Below are 11,797 nucleotides of genomic sequence, written 5' to 3'. Positions count from 1 at the left end.
GATAAGTGAGAAAGGCCAAAGCCATGGGTAGATGGACTTGCCAAAGGAATTAAAACCAATCAGTAAAAAGTTCTAGCCATATAAATAAAAACAAAGAAAGAAAAGTGGACCGCTAAAACACTGAGGATGGGTTAGATGTTAGATTAATAGCATGGCCAATATTAAACAAAATACTAATTGCCTCAGATCCTTTAATGAGGCTAATGGAACTTACGTAATGGTTAGGATGACAAAGGTAGATGAGATAGCGAGATATATAATACACTCCAGGTAAACCAAACTCCGAACAGTCCACAGACCGATCTAGCAAGAATTTTAGAATCTGTAACACGGATGTTACCGTTACCCTGATGGAGAATGAATATAGTTCCTGTCTTGAAGAAAGGAAAAATGACCCACAGCAACAACAGCCTGTCATTGAACGGAAGTTGAAAGGTCTTGGAAAAATTGAGAAAAAGAGTCATTGATAGAAAGGAGAATGAGTACAATGAAAATGGGAAAAAAACCCAATACAATGGTTTACAAAAGGTAAGATTGTGCCAACCAACATGATCTCCCTTCTTGCAGAAGTAAGCAGATTTTTTAGACGAATGAAATGCGTGGATCTAATTTACCTCGATTCAGTAGTCTTGAACGGTTCCATCTGGGGATATTAGTTTAATGAGAAGAGATGGGACAATATGAAAATTGAAAGAGGATAAATGCACTGGTTAAAGGGGGAGACACAAAAGAAATACTGGAAAGGTGAATGTCAGACGGAGGGAGGTTACTATGGGTATGTCTCAAGGATTGTCTTGGACATGTATTAATCTTATATTACTATTGCCAAAATGCGAAGTTGCATTAGAGTTTTGTGGATGCACAAAAGCTTGGGAGGTATGCTAACAGACAGAGAAGGAACTGGGATATACAGAAGGATAGGGTTCTGGTGGGCGGTTTGTAAATGGGGGCCAGGTCTGATGGGCATACTTGGTGGTAGATGGTGGTTTTGGTCTGCCGGGTGGGGTATGGTTGTGTTTAGTTAGTGGGCAGGTGGCGTGAATGATTTGTGAGAGTGAGGTTGCTATTGCATTCTAGTGGTTGAGTGTATGATCAAATTGGTTGTTTTAGTCGTGGGGACACATCAGTGGAAGTAACGAGAGAGAAGGACCTTGGACGTATTGGTTTGACCGAAATGACTATGAGCGTCCAGGCAATGTGTGATGGTTTGTGGTGAGAAAGTAAAGCTGCAAGGTTTTGGACTGCGTTTCAGGGTTCAATGGGGTATCGTTCGTAGAGCTCGGAGGAGCGATGAAGACGGAGGGTGTATGGGATAGATGGGGGTGGTCTGTCAAGTACGATTTATACATAGGTAATGTGTGAGACCTATGATTCTGGATGGAATACGCTGTGTGGGGAGTTCTGGTTCTTTTCGATGAGTTATAGGAAGGTAATGTTATTTTAAATCAGAATGGATAAGAGTAGTTGGGCTTTGAGGGATATCTCATAGGTATTGGAAAATTTGTAATATTGATGCAGGGACTCATATAGGTGTTTTGATGTTATTTAGCCTATACAAAGGTGAGGTAATGAGGTATAGTTGATTTAGTGGCTTTGCATGCTTCTGTAATTATATATCAGAGTGGCAGTTATATTGAGCAGATGTATGGAGGATAATTATTTAGTGTTTGCTCTAGTGGATTTTGTTGTTTATGTTTGTGTGTTTGTGTGTGTGTGCTTTATTATGGAAGTGACGCAATGGTTGGAGCCTCTCGCTCTACAAACAAACGGGATATAGAGCTTGGTGTGTTCTAGGATGTTTAGACGCTTGCGATATTTAAGATGACGGTTTGCTAAATCTCGAGGAGTGAATGTTTTATTGAAACAGCCGATTCTCTATTGAGTGTGGTGGCAAAATAGGATATCTGCTTTCAGCCTAGTTTTACGGTAGGTGGGATGTATATTGTGGAGTGGTCTAATTTTTTGGCAATTAATTGTTATTATGGTACTGATTAGTGGGTTAGAGTAGTTGTACCACTTGTGGGGTGATGGTGGATATTTAGTATGGGGATGATGTATTGGGGTTATGAAGGTGGATGTGGTTAGCTTCTCTTGTGTGAGGTGTTTGTTTGTTACTGTGTGTGTTTAGGCCCACATGCTGCAGTGTTGTAGTCGCAAATCTCCATTGTTTGGGAGGGGTGGCTTGAGGTACGCAGGGTGAAGTAGGAGGGTGATGAAGCACTGGAATGGGTTACTAGGGAGGTGGTGGTATCGTCCATCCTATTTTAAGGCCCGGCTTGTCAAAGCCCCGACTGGGATGATTTAGCTTGTGTTGGTCCTGCTTTGAGCAGGGGGTTGGACTAGATGACCGGAGGTCTCTTCCAACTCTTATCTCCTATGATTCTGTGATAGCAGGATGCAGGTAAGATGTCCAAGACTAAGAAAGGTGGGACCCAGCTTTCTCCTTCCCCATAACATCTTGCTACAAGTTCTTGAGATGAAATGATAGGTGAGGGGAATAGGCAGGGAAAGATGGCCAAGAATGTAATTCAAGGAGTAATGGCCTTAAGCTAATGATAAATAAAGGCAGGTTTAGATTAGATAGAAGGAAAAACACCCTCATGGTAAGAGCAATTAGTGGAGCAGCCATCAAAGGAGATCACAGAGATGTTACCTATGGAAATGTTCAAAAACAATAAAGGAAGATGGAGTAGCCAGCCCAGGAGGATCAGATCTGGTTACTTCAGACATCTCTTCCAGCCCTGATTTCCATGAACCCTAAGAATTGCTCAGTTTAATCTACGAAGCAGGTGAAGGCTGAGTGGACACAGAATTATAGAACCACAGAAATGAGAGCTAGAAAAGTCCTGTTAGGTTACTTTGGGTATATCTACACTGCATTGTAAACTCAGGTCTGTGGGACTCAGGCTTGGGAACATCGGAGCCTGTGCTTGAGCATCCACACTGCATTTTAAACCTGGATTTACAATTGCTGGGCCTGGGTTTCACAGCTGTACTAATGTGCCCACACTGCACTGCGTAGACCTTCTGACTAGGGTCTGTGGTTTGAGCTGTGTCTACACCATAAACTAACAGGGCTTGGACCCAACTCATATCAGGACTCTGGCTCTGACCCACCCCCCAGCAGGGTCCTAAATTCCGGTTCCTGAGTGCTTGGTGACTTGATTCACTCTGATTTGTGCGTGGACGGAATGGGGCGTGGGCTCAAATATGAGTCAGAGTCAGGCTTAGTTTGCAATGCAGACGTACTCCTCTAGTCCAGTGGTTCTCAAACTTGTTCCGTTGCTTGTGCAGGGAAAGCCCCTGGTGGGCTGCGCTGGTTTGTTTACCTGCCATGTCCACAGGTTTGGCTGATCACGGCTCCCACTGGCCGCAGTTTGCCACTCTAGGCCAATGGGGGCTGCAGGAAGGGCGGCCAGCAGATCCCTCAGCCTGAGCCACTTCCAGCAGTTCCCACTGGCCTGTAGCAGCGAACCACGTCCACTGGGAGCTGCGATCGGCCAAACCTGTGGACACAGAAGATAAACAAACCGGCCCAGCCTGCCAGGGGCTTTCTCTGCACAAGCGGCGGAACAATTTTGGGAACCACTGGTCTAGTCCGACACCCGGAGGCCAGTGTATGATTGTTCCCTAGAGTGTATTCTCTGGTGTTTTGTCCCAGTTTAAATATCTCAAGTGAGGGGGCTCCCACCGCAGGGCATTGTCAGAGCTGGCTGAGATTTCCCTCCTTGCTTGGCCTCACTGGCATGCCCATGCTGCCCATGCATGGAAAGCAGTCTCTTCTACTGGAGCTGGCCAGCTAGTGCCACATGCAGACACACCCACTCCTGCTGATGTAAACAAGGCTGCAGAGAAATCACCTTCCAAAGGAGGAGGAAAATGAACACATACACCCCTTGATCTTCATAGCATGGGAGGACCAGCCCTAAGAAGATGTAAGCCATTGGTAACAATATTTTGGCATGGCTCTGAGTGGAGACTGTCTCCATTCTCTGAACTCAAAGTCTCTATCACAGTAATTCTCCTTGACCATGAGGGCTGGACCCCGTTGGAGTCCGTTCATATCATTCCTTTGCTTGGACACAGAGGTGGCTATAGAACGAATGGGGGTGCTTTATCCCCTGGTGCTGCCCTCAGCCTAGGCAGTGAGAGACCAGGCTTAGGACTCACACCCGAGTCACTTCCCTGGAGCACAGGCATTACCAACACTCTCTTGAACCTGGACAGTTCCAGTAATGGCCATCTCCCTCCTGTTTTCAACAGAAATCAGGGTGGGGATGGGTGGGGTCCTGCCACTTTTTGTGCTTGAATTCTAGACTCTGAACATCTTCCCTGAGTGCCTGCCAGAGGAAACTCTGAGTGACCTAAGCTGCCAGCTCAGATCCCTGCAGGACAGGCCTGGCTCAGCCTCCTTCCACATGAGAGAAGCTCAGTGAAGTGCTGGGTGAAGGCCTTTTGGCCTGGGAAGGGGAGTTAGCACAGGAAGGTTGCAGCAGAGGTGTAGAGAGGTGGGTCTGGGGGCACTTACTAGCTAGTTTGGCTTTCTCTGCATAGGTGGTGGTTAAATCTTCATCAACTGGGTGTTCTACTGGCCCCACCATGGGGATGAGGTGGCGCTCCGCTCGGATGGTCCTGGTGGCACGGGGCAAGAGCATGGCCTCTGGGGAGAGCTCCCTGCTCTCTGCTGGGGACGGCTGCAGCAGCACCTCACTCTCTGAGAAAGGGGTGTCCGTGTGGCTGCTGGGCTGCTTCACAATCTCTCTCTCGGCCACACCGCTCATGTTCTCTCCTCCCTCTCCAGCCTGAGCCGCTGCCTCTGGGGTGCTGTCATAGCCACTCAGCTCAGACAGAGATACCTCATCCTGTGGCTCTCCTGGCTTGTTGTTGGAGCCTCCAGGTGGAGAGCGAGGGCTCTTCTTGCGGGCCCGCCGGTGCTTCTCCTGGGCTATGTTGTCAGCGTCACTGTCCGTCTCGCCGTAGTACGCCTCACTGTCGGGAGGCGAGGTCAGGCTCCCCAGCTGCTGTTGCCGCCTGTGCTGTGGCTCAGTTGGGGTGATGGTTGGGGGACCAGCTGGCTCTGGGCTGACTGGGGAGGGTGCGGAGAGCACTTGTGACTGCCCAGGGGAAAGCGAGTGCAGGGGCCGCGTGCCAGACCGGTCTCTGCCAGCCATCCTGTGGAGAGAAGGAGGAGTGGCTCAGTGAATTTCAGTCAGTGGAGGAACACCTAGGATGCAGGGGGATGGCACTCAGCATAGGGGAGGGACAGGGGCCATAAATGTCTCACCTACCTGGATGATACAGGCCAAATTCAAACCCACCATTTGCAGGTGCAACTCAGATGGCCACCTCAGGGCCAATTAATCACTGACATTTCTCTGCTTCCTAGCTTGGCTGTGCTGGAAAGGGTGTCGGCTATACCTGCGACACAGGAATAGCAAGTGGCACCCTGTCTTCCCCTCCCCCAGACCTTGGGGGCTTCTATGCTTCTCAAAGGCATATTGTCTCCAGGCCCCACAGCAGGGGCAAGGCAACTCCTCCTCCCCTGTCCATCCCAGCTTGGCTGGTGAGATCAGGGCCGGCGCTTCCATTAGGCGACCCTAGGCGGTCGCCTAGGGCACCAGGATCTGGGGAGTGACATTTTGTGCACTCCCCACAGGGCGCACGGGAGCTTCCAGTTCCGCTCCCTTCGCGCTGCCGAAGAAGGACCTTCTGCCAACGTGTTGCAGAAAACAGCGGCAGGCAATTGAGCAGCTCAATGATTGCTGCTATCTCCTGCAGCATTTCGGTGGAGGGTCCTTCTTCGGCGGCGCGATGGGAGTGGAACCGGAAGCTCCCTCGCATCCCATGGGGAGCGCACAAAATGCTGCCCCCTGAATTCTGCCTAGGGCGCCAGAAACTCTGGTGCCGCTCCTGGGTGAGAGCTGTAACTGAGCCCTGTACTCTGATTTCTGACTGTATATCCCACAGGCTCAGTCCTGATGGTTCTGGACAGGCAAAAATGCAGTGGTAATTTTATTTGCAAAAGGCTTAGTCAGGACTCCATGATTTGGCCCCTTGAGTTCACACTGCAGCTGAATTCTGCCATTCTTATTACTCAGAACCTGCTGTGTCAGAACTCCCACTAGGCTGTGTTTACACTTACAGTGGCATTTACCGTACAGTAACTCCTCACTTAACGTTGTAGCTATGTTCGCGAAAAATGCAACTTTAAGCAAAATGATGTTAAGCGAATCCAATTTCCCCATAAAAATGAATTTAAATGGTGGGTGGGGCTAGATTCCAGGGAAATTTTTTTCACCCGACAAAAAACTATATTATACACACGCGCGCGCGCGCTCACACACACACACACAGTCTAAGTTTTAACCAAACAGTTTAATATTGTACACAGCAATGATGATTGTGAAGCTTGGTTGAGGTGGTGAAGGCAGAGGGTAGGATATTTCCCAGGGAATGCCTTACTGCTAAATGATGAGCTATCATTCCGCTGAGCCCTCAAGGATTAACCCATTGCTGTTAATTTAGCCTCACACGCTACAAGGCAGCACAAATGGAGGGAGGGGAGACAGCATGGCAGACAGAGACAGACACACACATCCTGTGTGTGGGAGAGAGAGAGAGAGAGATGTGCATTGCCCCTTTAAGTACGAGGACCCCACTCTGAGTACATTGCCTTTAAAAAAATCAGGAAATTGAGACAACAGCTGCGGCCAGAAAGCTCTCTCTGTCCTGAACCCTGTCCTGTCCCCACCTTGCTCTATATGGAAAAGGAGAAAGCTGGGAGGGGGAGAGGAGTGGTGGGGGGACACCCTGACAGTAGCCTCCCTTTTCCCCCCTCCCCTGCACAGCAAGCAGAAGGCTCCTGAGAGCAACTCCAAGGCAGAGGGCAGGAGCAGCACATGGCAGTGGGGGGAGGGACAGCTGAACTGCCTGCAATTGGTAGCCTGCTGAGCAGCTGCTGCACAGGGAACTTAGGGGAGCGGGGAGCTGATAGGAGCTGCCCGTCCACCCTGGTTCCAAGCCCCCACCAGCTAGCTGCAATGGGCTGCCCTTCCTGCAAGCAGTGGACAAAGCAGTGGACGAAGCAGGCGACGTTAGAAGGGAGCATTGCACAACTTTAAACGAGCATGTTCCCTAATTGATCAGCAACATAACAATGAAACAACGTTAACCAGGACGACTTTAAGTGAGGAGTTACTGTACATGTAGCTACACCCTGCGGCAGAAGGCAGGCTGTATCCACACTGTGGTGTATAGCTACATGCAGGACCGGTGCTAGGGTTTCTGGCGCCCTAGGCGCCAGGACATTTCACCGCCCCGCGCACGGGTCTCGCGGCTCCCTGACCCCCGGGAGGGGTGCCCTGGCTGCCGGGTCACTGGCGGCGGCCTCTCCCTACCCGGGGTGGGGGCGCCTGGGCTGCCGGCTGTGCGGGCAAGCTCCTGACCCAGGGGGCGGGGGCGCTCCGACGCTCCGGGCTACAGCAGGTGGCTCACGCTGACCCCGTGGAGGCTACTGGGGATGCCCTGGGCTGCCGAGGAGCTGCGTGGCAGAGCACACACTGACCTCTAGGGGCGCGCTACGTAGCGCGCGCCCTGACCTGGGGGACAACTTTGGGCTGCCCAGCCAGCAGCAGGCTCTTGCTGCCTGCAGCTCAGCTCGCTCCCAGCCAGAAGCGGCTTGCAACCTTTAAAAATTTTTTGGTGGGCGCCACTTTTTAGCGCCCCCAAATCTTGGCACCCTAGGCAACCGCCTAGTTCGCCTAAATGGTTGCACTGGCCCTGGCTACATGCCGCAGTGCAAGCCTCTGGCAGCAGGGAGGTAGCAGAATGCTACACTGCTAAAAATAGCAGCATTAGATGTGGGAGGCGTGGCTTGGGCAAGTAGAGAGCCATGTAGGGTACATCACTGGGTATTCAGGAGTGTAGGGCATTCTACTCACCTAAACTGTGCCTCACTGTCTCCACTGCTGTGTATACCTGTGCTAGCTGGCTGTGCAGTGTTGGTACGCTACACTCCACTGTACGTGTAGCTGCGCCTGCACAGTCATGTACACACTGAGTCAGGACTTGGCATTTAGACACATGGGCTGGGAAAAGGTGGTTCAGAAGCGGTTATGCTTCATCTTTCGAACAAATAAACGCTTGAGAAAGAAAAGCTCATATGGCGGTGGGGGAAACTTTCATTGTGAACCTTATGAGGGAGGCGGGGGCTGGATGTGTGCTTGTACTGCAAGTGCTTGGAGCAGGTGGGTCTCTTTTAAATGTAAGGTTTCAGAGTGGTAGCCAGGTTAGTCTGTATTAGCAAAAAAACCGAGGAATCCTTGTTTTGTTTTTTTTAAATTTAAGGGTTCATGAAAGATAATTTGGTGCTTGGCTGGATAGTAAAAAAATGTAAATGACAAGCGCCTACATCCTTTTTTCAAAAGGAATTGGAGCACTTAGGAGCCTAAATCTAATTGACAGTCAATGGGATTTTGGCTCCTAGGTGCCTAAATCCCTTTGAAGATGAGTCTTAGACTTCTCAGTCAGTTAGCTGTTGCAATGCTGAGCGCAACAACACCTACATACCGTTAAAAATCTGGGTCTTAGGTGCATTTGAAAATTGTACTACTTGGCTTCCTCTCAATGACATGGAAGCGGATAAAATGTGAGAGCAGTGGGCAAGGGGGTTGTGCTCCATTTGGGCTATGAGGAAGGGAAGAAGCGATAATTAGACTAGAGCAGTAGCACCATAGAGCTAACCAGCCTGGGGTACTCCAGGAACTCCGGCACTCAGGGCCTGCAGCACCACATGATGCACTCCAGTGCCATCTGGCTAACTCACAAGGTAAATCCCATTGCTACAGCTCCTTACCTGGGGGGCACCTGGGGTGCAAATCATGCAAGAGAGAGCTCTGAATGAAAATGTGAACTGTTGAGGGGGCAGGACAGACTTGGAATTTGGTTCTGTTGGAAATGGGCTAGTTTGGGGCTTCTCAAACACTGCAGTGGTGTGGGCTGCATGCATATCTTGACAGAGAGGTGTCTCATTCATACACCCCTTCCCACTGTTGGTTATTAGGATCATCTCCGCTCCCACTCATAGCTGCTCAGGCCACCATGGCCTCCCACAGCAACTCTTCCCTCTTGCTATCAGCGTCCCTTAATCCCTAAAATAAAAAGATGCCTGTGTCAATCCCTTCTTTCCCCTTCTGCTTTTTTAAAAGTAACATAGCATTATTCATTGTTGTGGGAGTCAGAGCTAGGAACAGTACCCCAGAGTCCTGGCTGTTGGGCCCCATCTCTCACTTGCACACATGCACTCACCAGAATCAGCACACTGACTCTCCTATTGGGAAGGACACGAGTGTTGTGCTGCATGAGAACATAAATATGGCTCAAGGAGCAGAGATGTAACAGGTAGCAGCATTCGGCAAGCCCCACTAAAGAGTAAGGCCAGCTAGTTATGTTGTCTCAAAGCTGTCTAATACTGGCCTCTGGACAGCTGATTCACACACCCAGTGGGGAGACTGCCTGTGTCACTTCACTAATTCAAAGTGTGCTGATTTTGTCCCAGTGGAATTTGTCCCAGCACCTGTTGCCTGCAGGTGGGCTCTGGTGTGGTGACATAAGGCCCGTGCTATTCTGGACACCTTTCGCAGGCCTCTCTTGTCACACTTAATCGCTGGTAAGAGCCCAGAACCACAGGAGAACACAGCAGAATGTCTCAGTGCACTGGCTTACTTCAGCTAGACCAGGGGTGAGCAACCTTTTTTTAGGTGGGAAAATTGTATGCAGGGCCATGAATGTATGGCTGGGACAGGAGGATAGGGTGCAGTGTGCAGGAAGGGGCTCAGGGTAGAGGGTTGGGGTGCAGGAGGGGTGCGGGTTGCAGGAGGGGGCTCAGGGAAGGGGGTTGGGGTGCAGGAGGGGTGCGGGGTGTGGCAGGGGTCTTAGGAGAGGAGGTTGGGGGCTCATGGCAGGGGGTTGGGGTGCAGGAGGGGGTGCAGAGTGTGGGAGGGGACTCAGGGCAGGGGGTTGGGGTGCAGGAGGGGTGCGTCGGGGATTAGGGGTCTCAAGGCAGGGGGTTCGGGTGCGGACTGCAGGATGGGTATGGGGTGCAGGGTCCAGCCCGGTGCTGCTTACCTCAAGCAGTTCTGGAGTGGCAGTGGTGTGCAGCGGAGCTAAGGCAGGCTCCCTGCCTGCCCTAGCCCCGCACCACTCCCGGAAATGGCCAGAATGTCCAGCAGCTGCACGCTGCCCTCGCCCATATCACCCCCGAAGCTCCCATTGGCCGCTATTCCCCGTTCCTGGCCAATGGGAGCTGCGGGGGGTGGTGCCTGCAGGCAAAGGCAGCACACGGAGCCTCCTGCCCCTCGCCTCCCCCAGGGCCACAGAGACGTGGTGCCAGCTGCTTGCGGGAGCAGCATGGTACCAGGGCAGGCAGGGAGCCTGCCTTAGCCCCGCTGTGTCACTGAGCTGGCAATCCCATGGGCCAGATTGAAAGCCCGTATGGGCCAGATCCGGCCCGTGGGCCATAGTTTTCCATCCTCTGCGCTACATGGAGATCTGGTACTGATTCCTTGTGGGTGGGGACATCCTGCCCTTTTCTTCCCTATCTGAGCACAGTCACACTCAGGCCACACTCTGCAGAGACCATCAGCCAGTGTGGCTCTTTATCGCTGTGGAAGTCTCCTCACAGGGACATTCACTAGTGCTTTGTCCAGTCTGGGGTACAATAGGGGTGAATTCTGCACTCTCAGGGAGAGGGAGGAGTTGGGACCTCCCAGGGCTTTTCTATCTCTAACCTACAGGATTTACTCCCGTCTTGGACTGGACCCTAATCCAGCAAACCCTAAAGGACTTGTTTAACTTCTCAGGAATAGGCCCACTGAAGTCTATGGGTCTACTCATGTGCTTGAAGTTAGTCCCCTGCTTCAGTGCTTTGCTGGATCAGACATTAGCCAGCCGGACCTCTTACAGGCCAGAGGGGGGACATGTCTGGAAGTATGCTTCTGACTTCTTTATGCCTCTGTTTCCATCCCATTATTGGCTGTTCTATGAAATGCTGTCATTAATGCACCATGCCATTTTTCTGTTAATGTAGTTGACCCATGTGTAATCAAACGCAGTTGTACAGAATACTCATTTATTTAAAGTAAAGCGATGTCACTAATGTTAATAATGAGTGTGATGAACTGTCTTGTGTGAAACACTGCCTGCTGCAGAATGGAATCATAATTGCTCATCTATGAGTCATATTCCCTGTATTGCTAACAATGATTCTCTTAGCTAAAGCAATAGGAGCAGGAGGACCTGAGTTCTGTTCCCCACTGTTGCTGTGCAGTCTAATTGGCTGTGGAGCACGGCACAGAGACAACCAGGAAGCCCTAGGAGGCCATACATTTGTTGAATGCGAAGTCCTCCATAGGCCTGTTTTTCTGACTTGTTTTCATGCCCCAGTGTACTAGGACAAGACTGCTCTGCCTTGTGTTAGCGAAAGTGTTCCCCGCATCCAACTGTGTAACAGCTGCTGTGCAGAGTGAAGCTGTGCTGCAGGGGGGCTGTATCCCTGCAGTTCGCTCCCTGCCTGGAGCCCGCACTCGACTGTTACCTTTTCACACAAATGTGGAGCGTGTCGCTGGAGGAGTCAATGATGTGCATGGCGCTGGCGTGGGAAAGGCCAGTGCATAGCTCCCCGTTGATGGACACCAGCTCGTCGTTTTCCCACAGGCCCCCTCGGCAGGCTTTGCTTCTCTTGCGGATCTGGAAGAGGGAAAGCAGAGGGAGGTGGGGAGGGAGGGAAGGAGACTGTCTA

At 51.1% G+C, this 11,797-nt stretch overlaps 2 protein-coding genes across 2 annotated transcripts in view; one reads left to right on the top strand and one right to left on the bottom strand.

The window, feature by feature from the left end:
* Positions 1–11,797, top strand: part of SEC24C (SEC24 homolog C, COPII coat complex component) — a 647,635-nt gene that overhangs the window by 540,538 nt on the left and 95,300 nt on the right. The window lies entirely within an intron of this gene.
* The window catches only part of SYNPO2L (synaptopodin 2 like), a 59,530-nt gene that overhangs the window by 27,880 nt on the left and 19,853 nt on the right, over positions 1–11,797 (bottom strand). Inside the window, exons 2-3 of the mRNA XM_032768719.2 lie at positions 11,594–11,745; positions 4,529–5,172 (exon numbers count right to left, since the gene is read on the bottom strand). Of these exons, the coding sequence (XP_032624610.1) occupies positions 4,529–5,172; positions 11,594–11,745 (796 nt within the window). The remainder of the gene's footprint in view (positions 1–4,528; positions 5,173–11,593; positions 11,746–11,797) is intronic.

The sequence above is a fragment of the Chelonoidis abingdonii genome, chromosome 16 (assembly GCF_003597395.2).
Source record: "Chelonoidis abingdonii isolate Lonesome George chromosome 16, CheloAbing_2.0, whole genome shotgun sequence".
NCBI lineage: Eukaryota > Metazoa > Chordata > Testudines > Testudinidae > Chelonoidis > Chelonoidis abingdonii.
This window is presented reverse-complemented; position numbering and strand designations above follow the sequence as displayed.